Source organism: Engystomops pustulosus, chromosome 8, assembly GCF_040894005.1.
Source record: "Engystomops pustulosus chromosome 8, aEngPut4.maternal, whole genome shotgun sequence".
In the NCBI taxonomy this organism is placed as follows: domain Eukaryota; kingdom Metazoa; phylum Chordata; class Amphibia; order Anura; family Leptodactylidae; genus Engystomops; species Engystomops pustulosus.
Genome location: NC_092418.1, coordinates 49437262 through 49449270, shown reverse-complemented (window position 1 = coordinate 49449270; position 12009 = coordinate 49437262). Strand labels below are relative to the sequence as shown.

Here is a 12009-nt window from a genome sequence, read left to right as displayed (position 1 = left end):
TTGACATTGACTCTTTGCCTACTGATTTTGCTATTGACGTACCCTCTCGTTGTGAATCTGGCTAGTTTACTATTCTTTTGTGTTTTATGTTTGTCAGTCTGTTTGTGTTTCCCTTCCACACTTATCAGTGTATTTCAAGTCTTCAAGTAGTCGCCCCACGGTTTAGCGTGGGGGGATATAGGAAGGGACAGAGGTTGGGGCAAGCTCAGGGCACACTATCCCCTGTCTTTTGTGTTACCCAATCCTAACAGAAACACTGGCCACACATAGGTCTGCATCCTGTATCCGACCTGCTACATTCTCTCCTCCCATGGAGCTTTTGTCAGCTGTGGTCGCTCAGGTCCAGACCCTATCTCAGCTTGTTCAGGATCTAGCTTCCCGTCTCCAAATTCAGGAATCTATGCAGGTTCCACGGCAGATACCACCGCAGGATCCACTGCCACCCATGCCTGAACCTAAGGTTCCTCTCCCTGACTTGTTTTTTGGTGACCGTAAGAAATTTTTTTCATTTCGGGAGGGCTGTAAACTTTATTTTTCTTTCCGTCCTCGTTCAACGGGCACAGAGACTCTAAGGGTGGGAGTGGTAATTTCCCTGTTGCGTGGGGATCCGCAAAATTGGGCCTTTTCTCTCCCACCTGACTCTCCATTCCGTTCTTCTCTAGACGCTTTTTTTTTCTGCTTTAGGACAGATTTATGACGAACCTGACCGCCGAGCACTGGCAGTTTCCCGCCTTAGATCTCTGTGTCAGGGAAAACAAACAGCAGAAGATTATTGTGCTCAGTTCAGACAGTATGTGACTGACTCGCAATGGAATGACTGCGCCCTAAAAGACCAATTTATGTCCGGACTGTCAGACCGAGTACAGGACTTAGTCTTAGCTTATGCCGAGCCTCAGACATTAGATGATGCTATGACTCTGGTCATCCGAGTTGATCGTCGCCTAAGATCCAGGCGATCACCTCGGGTGTCCCCTGACTGTCAGCCAGCGGCCAGTCTGTCTCCAGGTAGTCCAGAATTGGAATCCATGGAGCTGGATAGCATCTCTCCTGCACAGCGGAAGCAACATCGACTGAGACGTCATCTTTGTTTCTACTGTGGAAGTCCTGATCATCAAATCAACACCTGTTCCAAGAGGCAGCAGCAGGAAAACTTCCACTCCTAAGCAGTAGTCGAGGAAGAGAGGAAAAAATTGTGAGGGATTTGTCTAGAGCCAGGCGCCAAAAGTATGCACAAAATGGGGGAGAGAGATAATGGAGTGGAGTTGCAGCGTCAAACCCCGGGGCTGGATGTGGATCCAGATGTGTTGTGTAGAAATAGAGAAAAAACGGGGTCAAAGTGTATTGGAAATGTGACTACGCGTTTCAACGCCGTAATGGCGTCTTCATCAGGTCAAACACTGCAGTGGGTCCTGCGGTGTCTTAAGGCAGATGCTGTGCTGCCTAAAGGTCCAATCCGCTGCGTTCAGTGTGGCGGGGAAGAGGGCTGCCATTACGGCGCCATTACGGCGTTGAAACGCGTAGTCACATTTCCAATAAAAATAATCAATAATACACCTCGGATGTAGCGTGTCTAACTCTTTGACCCCGTTTTTTCTCTATTTCTACTAAGCAGTAGTCGGGGGGACTGCTTAGGAGCTCAGGTACTCCCAATCGTGTCTAGAATGTATTTACCTTGTACGGTTAAGTTTCAATCTGTTTCCTGCACTGGTCGCGCCTTTTTGGATTCAGGTGCTGCATCTAATTTTATTGATTATAATTTTGTCTCTCAGTTTTGCATGTCATTGATTCCATTGTCCACTCCTATCCAGATGTCGGGTGCGGATTTGACCCCTCTACAGGCAGGGTTGATTAAATTCCGAACCCCGCAGATAAAGCTTATGGTAGGAGCTATGCATGAAGAATGGTGTTCTTTCCTAGTTATGGAAAACTTGTCTGAAAACGTCATTCTTGGTCTACCCTGGCTCCGGATCCATAATCCGGTAATTAATTGGGAAACTCTGGAGCTGGTTCACTGTGGTCCTCACTGTAAGGATCACCTGACCAGAGTTTCATTATGTACAGTGGTGGCGGAAGATCAGAGTCTTCCAGGTTTTCTCTCTGACTACTCAGATGTGTTTTCAAAACCCTTGTCCCAAGTCCTTCCTCCTCACAGGGAGTTTGATTGTAAAATTGACCTTCTTCCTGATGCTAAATTACCAAAGGGTCGTATATATAACCTGTCAGTACCAGAACGGGAGGCACTGAACAGTTATATTGATGAGAGTTTGACAATCGGACATATCCGTCCCTCTGAGTCGCCCACTGGGGCCGGGTTCTTTTTTGTTGAGAAAAAAGATGGTGGTTTACGGCCGTGTATTGATTATCGAGAATTAAATAAGATAACGGTAAAAAACTCAGGTCCTCTCCCCTTGATCCCGGATCTCTTAAATCAGGTTTCTGGGGCCCAAGTTTTCTCTAAATTAGATCTCAGAGGGGCTTATAACCTGATTCGGATCCGAGAAGGGGATGAGTGGAAAACCGCATTTAATACACCTTTGGGACACTTTGAATACCTGGTTATGCCCTTTGGTTTGAGTAATGCCCCAGCGGTTTTTCAAGGGTTTATGAACTCCATCTTTCATGATTACATCGGTGTGTTTATGGTGGTGTATCTAGACGATATCTTGATTTTCTCTCCTGATATGGTTTCTCACCAGCAACATCTCCGCCAAGTACTTACCAGGTTGCGCAAAAACCACCTCTTCGCTAAGCTGTAAAAGTGTGTTTTTTGCGTCCAGAAGGTTGCCTTCTTAGGTTATGTTGTGACTCCCTCTGATGTACAGATGGATCCGAGTAAGGTTCAGGCGCTCACGGACTGGGTTCGGCCTACCAATCTTAAGGCCCTACAACGTTTTTTAGGTTTCGCTAACTATTTTCCATGATCGCCAAACCCCTCACGGATCTAACCCGTAAGGGTGCTGATCCAAACAATTGGTCCCCTGCCGCTTGCTCTGCATTTGAAACTTTAAAAGCGGCATTCTCGTCAGCCCCAGTTTTGATTCAACCTGACCTCTCTCTACCGTTTGTTGTGGAGGTTGATGCCTCCGAGGTAGGAGTAGGTGCAGTGTTGTCTCAGGGGTCCTCCACTCTCACCAGACTTAGGCCCTGTGCATATTTCTCTAGAAAGTTTTCTTCTTGTGAGAGGAATTATGATATTGGTAATCGAGAGCTCCTTGCCATTAAGTGGGCATTTGAAGTCTGGCGGCACTTTTTGGAGGGAGCTCTTCATCCGATAACTGTGGCTCACGGATCATAAGAACTTAGTATATTTGGATACTGCTAAGCGCTTGAACTCACGTCAGGCTAGGTGGGCCTTGTTTTTTCTCTCGTTTTAATTTTGTGGTCACCTACCGACCTGGGTCAAAAAATGTGAAGGCTGATGCCTTGTCCCGTAGCTTCGGGACTCCTGAGCTTCCAGAGGCTACTGACAGAAATATTTTGTCTCCAGGGGTTGTGCTGGCAGCTGTCTCCTCCCACCTCTCCTCTCAAATTTTAGCAGGACAAAGATCTGCACCTAAAGACCTTCCGGAAGGCAAATTATTTGTTCCTCTTTTTTGTCGTTTGAGAGTGTTGGAGGAGACGCATTGCTCGGTATTGGCAGGTCATCCGGGAATGCGGAGTACCTTGGATCTCTTAAAGAGAAGTTACTGGTGGCCTCACATGACTAAGGATGTGCACGCATTTGTCCAAGCCTGTCAGGTCTGTGCGCGAGGAAAGACTCCCAGGAGACGTCCTGAGGGGCCTCTTCTTCCGCTTCCAGTTCCCACCAGGCCGTGATCTAAAGTGTCTATGGATTTTGTCACTGATCTGCCAGCATCTCAAGGCTGTACAGTGATTTGGGTGGTAGTGGACCGTTTCTCTAAAATGGGACACTTTGTCCCATTAAAAAAGTTACCTTCAGCTGAAGAATTGGCTGAATTGTTTATACAGAATATTGTACACCTCCATGGTATACCAGATGATATTGTATCAGATAGGGGCGTACAATTTGTTTCCAAATTTTGGCGAGCATTTTGTTCTAGACTGGAAGTTAATTTGTCGTTCTCGTCGACATGTCACCCTGAGTCTAATGGTCAGTCCGAGAGAATGAATCAGGAGATGATTCAATATCTGCGACTCTTTGTCTCGGACAGTCAGGACCAGTGGGTGAAATTCCTTCCGTTGGCAGAATTTGATATTAATAACCACTGTAGTTCGTCCACACAGGTATCTCCGTTTTTCTGCAATTATGGTTTTCATCCTCGTTTCTCCTTTTCATCTGTGCCTGTCTCTAATATTCCTCGAGCGGAAGCTATTACATCCAAGTTGCGCTCGCTCTGGTCACAAGTTCGGGAGAATATTCAGAGGGCACAAAATTCTATGGCCCAACAGACTGAAAGAAGGCGCACTAACTCCGATACGTTTGTGGTAGGGGATAAAGTGTGGTTATCCACGAAAAACCTTAAATTGAAGGTCCCCTCTTTGAAGTTTGCGCCCAGGTTTGTAGGTCCGTTTGTTGTTACTTATATTGTTAACCCGGTTTCCTTCAAGATTACTCTTCCAGTAGGGTGGCGGGTTCATAACACCTTCCATAAGAGTCTTCTGAAGCGGTATGTTGAGCCTCTTCCTGACCCTCCTTCTCCATCTATTGTGGAGGGGAATCTGGAATTTGAGGTGGAAAAAGTTATGAATTCCAGATGGGTAGGTAACTCCCTGCATTACCTGGTCCATTGGAAAGGTTTTGGTCCTGGGGATTGGTCTTGGGTTCCGGCTAGATATGTTCATGCTCCGCGGTTACTCAGGTTATTCCATCATGCCTACCCTCAGAAGCCATCTTTAAGATCTAGGGGTCCGAAGGGCCCCGTCAGGGGGGGGGGGGGGTACTGTCAGGTCCGCTAGGGAAAATGCTGGGACTTCTGGTTCTTCTGGTGGTGCCAGCAGCGTTCTCCGCACCCCAGCACGTATCCGCGCAATCTCCACCTCTCGTCCCGGGCAGCGGCTGCTAAGATCTCGCGCTGTCTAGGAGTTGTGTTCGGAACTGCTGGGACTTGTGCTACCTATGCTTGATGCCTGGTTGTTCTGCACCATGAGGGGTTTATTCCCAGAAGCTGTCCAGCTCCTATCAGGTTCTGGAGGTGGAGTTCTGGCTGCATAAATTGCAGCTTCACTAGGTCACTAGTCACCTGTGCCAGTGTTTGAAATCCCTTCTCCACTCGCTCTAAGCATTAGGTTTGACTTGCTCTGTATCTCTATCTGTATCGTTGTGACCTCGGCTCGTTTTTTGACATTGACTCTTTGCCTACTGATTTTGCTATTGACGTACCCTCTCGTTGTGAATCCGGCTAGTTTACTATTCTTTTGTGTTTTATGTTTGTCAGTCTGTTTGTGTTTCCCTTCCACACTTATCAGTGTATTTTGAGGCTTCAAGTAGTCGCCCCACGGTTTAGCGTGGGGGGGCTATAGGAAGGGACAGAGGTTGGGGCAAGCTCAGGGCACACTATCCCCTGTCTTTTGTGTTACCCAATCCTAACAAATGTACATTCTTTTAAAACAATTCATAATTTTTTCTTTTTTTGTAAATAAATTCAAAACTTATCAAGCAACATTAATCACTAAAGTGAAGTACAATATGTTAAGAAAAAACAATCTCATAATCCCTTTGATAAGTAACAGTGTTCAAAAGTTGTAACCATATAAAGCAACACACGTCAGAATACAAAAAATGGGGCTGAGCCTTAAGCTATAAACTGGCTACGTTCTTAAGGGGTTAACAGTCTATATACACAACCCCCAGTCTATATGCATACAGTCCCCCTGTCTATATACAGCTCCATACAGCCTCCCAGGCTATATACAGCCCCTCAGTCTATATACAGCCCCCTAGGTCTATATACAGCCCCATACTGCCACCCAGTCTATATACAGCCCCCCAGGCTATATACAGCTCCCTTACATCCACCAGTCTATATACATCCCCCCATCCATCAGTCTATATACAGCCCTCTCCCATCCACCAATCTATATACAGCCCACTCCCATCCTCTAGTCTATATACATCCTCCTCCCATCCACTTGTCTATATACAGCCTCCTCCCATGAACTAGTCTATATACAGCCTCCACCCATCCACTAGTCTATATACAGCCCCCCCATCCACTAGTCTTTATACAGCCCCCCATCCACCAGTCTATATACAGCCTCCCATACTATATACAGCCCCCCAGCTCCCAGTCTATATATAGACCCCCATAGCTCCCGGTATATATACAGATCCCCATAACCCCCAGTCTATATACAGCCCTCCTCCAAATGCCTATCTATAAGTACCCTTCACACAAAATCTATTGATATGCAGCCACACCCAATTTTTTTAAATATGAGCAATGAACAAAATAATAAAACTAAATTACTTCCTTCTCCCACGCCGCTGCCGGATCTTCTGCTGCCGGGTCGCATCTCTGTGCAGGGACGCAGGCAGCGTGTGATGATGTAATCACACGCCACCAGGGGCCTCCGCAGAATACAGAGCGGTGCAGACACACAGGTCTTGTCTGCATATCAACAGACTGCAGACTATTGATATAGTGATGGCTGGATTGTACTCACGGTGGGTGACTCGGGCGGCTGCCCACACACATTCCCATACTGCCGTCTCTGCTCCTGTGGCCAGACTGGGGGCCCTTATAGAATGGGGCCCTGGTCAATTGCCATGGCGAATCACTGCCCCTGGTTATATATGATGCAAGGCATCCCCGCATCCCTTTTAACAAAAGCATCATACTGAAAACATAATCAATGGAGTGTCTTGGATACAGGGACTAGGAGTATTGTTCTTAGTATATTGTTCACCTCATAAAATACAGCCAAGTAGTCCATGTTTTATGCATCAAATTGTATAATGTGAAGAAAGCCTAAGAGATTAAAATGGAAACCCTCAATATAGACTGCAACAGTTTTGAAAAATGAGTAGCAACAGATTTTAGTCTTTTTAATATTAATTGGATATTTTAACAAGATATGATATATTTACTTTTGTGCTTTCACAAATACAATACATTTCTCTTATTTTCACCAGGAAATTGATCACAAAATAGGTGAACTCCTCAATATCACAGGACATACCCAGGGCTCCCTTATTAATGAAGAACTTGTTGAATGGAAACGAAGACAACAAATAGCTTGCATTGGAGGACCTCCAAATGCTTGCCTTGATCAACTCCAAAACTGGTAGGTAATCTGAGGCTATGCAGCACTTTTGTATATTTATAATATATTCTGTTTCAGTTTATTTTTGAATAAAACAACTACTAAAGTAAGCAGCTCCTAGTGCTACCACATTTTTAGCAGTGTTAAACTGCTAGCTTTGTTGGTAAGCTGCTGCTGTACTGTCAGAATGCCAGACCAAGCTTTCAGCGGTCCGGTGTATTAATGAGGGGGGCGGTCCGAGGACTGCACTGTTTGGGGAAGAAGCAGTGCCTCGGACTGCTCCCTCATGAATATGCCGGACCACTGTGAGCATGGTTTGAAAAAAAGCACCAAGCTGATTGATTGACTCCTGAAGCATCCAATCAAGCATCTTGTCCACAAGCATGTCCTCTGTAGACATGTAGGGAGAGGTTGCTGTCATAGGGTTAGTCAAGCAGGACTTCTTAAAAAGCAGCAATTGCCCTTTTCAGACCACTTAGGTGTATATGTAATGTGCAATAATATGTGTATAATAAAAGTTCTCATCAGTGAATAGTTTGCAATAATACGTGGATAATAAAAGTGTTCTCAGTGGATAGCACACAGTAATATGTGGCTCAAATCGCGCAGTAATTTGTAGATAATAAAATTCTTAATCATAGTGATTAGTGCACAGTAATTTGTGGATCATAATGATCATCAGAGTAAATAGCATGCAGTAATACATGAATCATAAAATTGCTCTTCTCAGTGAATAGCACATAGTAATACCCTGATTGTAAAGGTGCTCTGACAATATAGTTCGGGAATGCATTTCTTTTAAAATCAAGTTAAAAACATATTAAGAGACAGCGATGTAGGCATCAGGGTGTGCGGCTTGTACTTGAAGGCCCCAACAGGCTACAGGAAGTTGAGGCATTGGTCAATTACATGGCAGACAGGATGCCAGAGGTGGCACTTAGGGCCATTTCTGTGGGCACTCAGGACAGAGTTCACCAAATAGGACCAAATCCACCAAATCTTTCTGCTGTCACAGGCTACTTAAGAGATGCTGCTCTCAGCGCTTTAAAGCAACACTTCATTGGTTGTTTGGAACTGCAGGTAAAATTGGAAGGTGTGGACTGATCTGCAATATCTTTGGAGGTCCTCCTGCTAGCCCCACCATTCTTCCTGTACAGAGAGAGACCCTGGAGAGAAGCAACTATGATAGTCTGAATTACAATCCTTCTTTCAACTGTATTGGAAGCCTCAGGGGGCCAAAACGATTGAAAGATGTGGAAGAACAGGTTGCTATAAGGTACTGCTTAAAATGCCATGTGCCAAAGTGCCAGGCACTTCATAGTAAATAAGTGGTTTTGCTTGTAGTTTGGGCACTCGGTCTCTAAAAGGTTCGCCATCACTGCCCTAGGGTATTTTCAGCATAGCATTTTTTCTAACAAAACAGAACATATGTTTTTGCACACTGTGCCACCAGTCCATAAAGTGTAGCCAAATCATTAACAAAATGATACTGCACCTGCACAATAGAGATCAGCCGTGGTGACACCAAAAAAGTCTAGGAAAACATAAGGTTCCCCCTGTTGCTTCATTTGGTTAAGCGTCCGCTGCCTCCCAAGTGTGACACTACCACCACCACTACCCCCTTCAGCAGCTTCACTGTAACCAAGCCGGTCCACACCACGCTTTCAAACCTCCATCCCCTAAGTCATGGAAAGAAGGTGAAAGCTGGGCCCATCTCAAGCACAAGCTGTGGTCCTGAATAGTAGCATCTAGAAATAGCTGACCTTTGAAATTCTCCCATTCAGGGTGGTGGAGATGGACAGCTCTAAAGATCTTATGGCGGCAGCTGTCCCACAGTATCAAGTATAAGGTTTGCCCAACAACATTAAGAAAGGCCTCGGAAATACAGAGTGAATATACTCAGATAATTTACTTAGAGACCAATATCTAAAAAAAACACCATACAGACAGTGAGTTATGATGTGTGAACATCATAGTGTGGTCTGATTTTCTGCATTCTTTTTAACAAACTTCTGGTGACGATAGAATGAATTGGCAAATGTATCAAAATCTGTCATCTAGGATGATGAAGATGAAGTCGTACATTTTTTACAAGATAATGGGGCACATTTACTTACCCGGCCCATTCGCGATCCAGCGGCGCCTTCTCTGCACAGGATTCGGGTCCGGCTGGGATTTAAGAAGGTAGTTCCTCCGCCGTCCACCAGGTGGCGCTGCAGCGCCGAAAATAATCTTAACGCCCCGGAATGCACCATCCCATAGAACAGTGATGGCTAACCTATGGCACTGGTGCCAGAGGTGGCACTCGGAGCCCTTTCTGTGGGCACTCAGGCCATCACCAGAGATGACTCCAGGTATCTTCCTGCAGGCCCAGACAGCCCAGGACTTGCTGTGCACAGAGGTATTTTATAGTGACAGCTGTAACTGGGACTATTTTCTGCTTTATTGGTGTCCTCAGGGTGCTGGTATCAATGAAAACTGTGACAGAGAAAGGAGTATAAATCGCAAATTTCATTTCTGTGTTGGCACTTTGCGATAAATAAGCGGTTCTTTGTTGTAGTTTGGGCACTCGGCCTCTAAAAGGTTTGCCATCACTGCCATAGAAGGTGAAGGTGAGCGCTCCCCAAGCGACACATTTTCGTTTTTTAAATGCGGCGTTTTTTCCGAATACGTCGGGTTTTCGTTCGGCCACGCCCCCCCGATTTCTGTCGCACGCATGCCGGCCCCGATGCGCCACAATCCGATCGCGTGCGCCAAAAACCCGGGGCAATTCATGTACAAGCGGCGCAAATCGGAAATATTCGGGTAACACGTCGGGAAAACGCGAATCGGGCCCTTAGTAAATGACCCCCAATGTCTCAAACACACAGTCAGGAAATTCTCAAGAGGTTTCAGACACAGAAAATGAAGTCGTCTGAAAGGCCAAACCAATATCCTGACATGAATCCTTAAAGAAAATTTATGGCAGGACCTAAGCCTCAACGTTTATAGCTGGAGACTATAGAACCTTCAGGATTTTTGTGTTTTTGTCGTAGAATTGGCCAAAATCCCACCAGAGAAATTGTATGAAGTGTTCAAAATATCTGAATGCTTTACTTTTTATTTTTACTTTTACCATTTTTAATTATTACACAGAACTTCATTTATAGACATCAATGACTTGAATTCTTTGCCAGTGTGAATTGGAATGGGCTGTTACCGATATCTAGTGATAATTTCATGTCAATAGTACCTTTAAATGTATTTACTTAGAACATTGGTGATGTGTTCAGTGCTTATTTCACCCACTGTATATCTGTCAAGTAACTGCTGATTGCTACCATGGAATGGGGCAGGGGTCAGGAACCTTTTTGGCTGAGAGAGCCATGAACGCCACATATTTTAAAATGTTATTCCGTAAGAGCCGTACCATAAGCACATGCCCCACAGTAGATAGCCCCACGGTAGTCCTAGTGTCACGGATGCCCCTGCAATCTACAACTCAACCCACCACTTTCTGGCTCGCATCCTGGCTGGCCAGTATGCGCCGACACATGCAGATTTAAAGGGCCATGTGCAAGTCACGCGCGTGAAAAACTCACCATACAAGTCTATGGAGATGCATCAAAAACGCATTGCACTCTGAGACACTTGCAAGTGCAATGCATTTTTAACGCATCAATTGCCATAGAAAAGATAGAGCTCAGTCCTAAGTCCATTTCACGCGCATTTTCTGCACATGAAAAACGCATTGAAATTGCATTGAAAACGCGCATGAAAAACTGAGACACTGAACAAACTCTGACTGAAAACTGATTGCACTCTGATGCAAAATGTGCGTTTTTCACTGACCAAACCCTGATCGCACCCTGATCAAACTCTGACGTGAAATGCAACGCAAGTGTGGAAGGGGCCTTAGGCTTCTATCAATTCTAAACACAGTAACATTATATTATATGTATTATACAATCTTGCAGGTTCACTTCTATTGCCAAAAGCCTTCAACAAATTCGCCAGCAGCTGAAGAAATTAGAGGAGTTAGAGCAGAAACTTACATGTGATGGTGAAGATCCAATCACTAAAAACAAACAAACCTATCAAGAGCGCACACAAAATTTATTTAAGCAGCTGATTCAAAGGTATGTTTTTTTATGCAGTTTTTTTTCTTTTTCCATGGAATTTTTGTAAATCAAGAACTTAGAGCTCTTCTTTCAGCTGCGTTTTATGTATTCATTTTGATTTCTGATATCAATGTGATAAATGAGATTTGTCAATCTGTCAATTATTGTGTAATTTAAGGCATTCCCCAGGTTACGTACAAGATAGGTTCCATAGGTTTGTTGTTAAGATGAAATTGTATGTAAGTCGAAGCTGTGTATTTTATAATTGTAGATCCAGACAAAATTATTTTTTTGCCCCAGTGACAATTGGAGTTTTGAATTTTTTTGCTGTAATTGGACCAAGGATTATCTATAAAACTTCATTACAGACACCTAACAGCTGTTCATTCCAGTCTGGGACAATAGTAAAGCATCCAGAGAGCTTCGCTAAAGGTCACAGTGGGCAGAGGGGTCCTTCTTTAACTAGGGGTCGACTGCAAGTTGGGTGTCCTTAAGTAGTAGTATAGTTTGTTCACTTTCACTGCCTCGCTAACCATGGAAGAAAGTACATAGAATGCATGTTTTCTAGGGACTACATTGTCAATAAAAAGAAATTGGTTCCACCCTACTAAAATGTGTTAATGCTTGGATTTTGGGCAATGTGATTTGCCTAGTGGGGAATAGGGGTGTCTGGTCCTGTTGGCTG

The 12009-nt window shown here is 44.7% G+C and overlaps 1 protein-coding gene across 1 annotated transcript in view; it reads left to right on the top strand.

The window, feature by feature from the left end:
• Positions 1-12009, top strand: part of STAT1 (signal transducer and activator of transcription 1) — a 176087-nt gene that overhangs the window by 92060 nt on the left and 72018 nt on the right. The window contains exons 8-9 of the mRNA XM_072120887.1: positions 7094-7245; positions 11181-11342. Coding sequence (XP_071976988.1) covers positions 7094-7245; positions 11181-11342 — 314 coding nt within the window. The remainder of the gene's footprint in view (positions 1-7093; positions 7246-11180; positions 11343-12009) is intronic.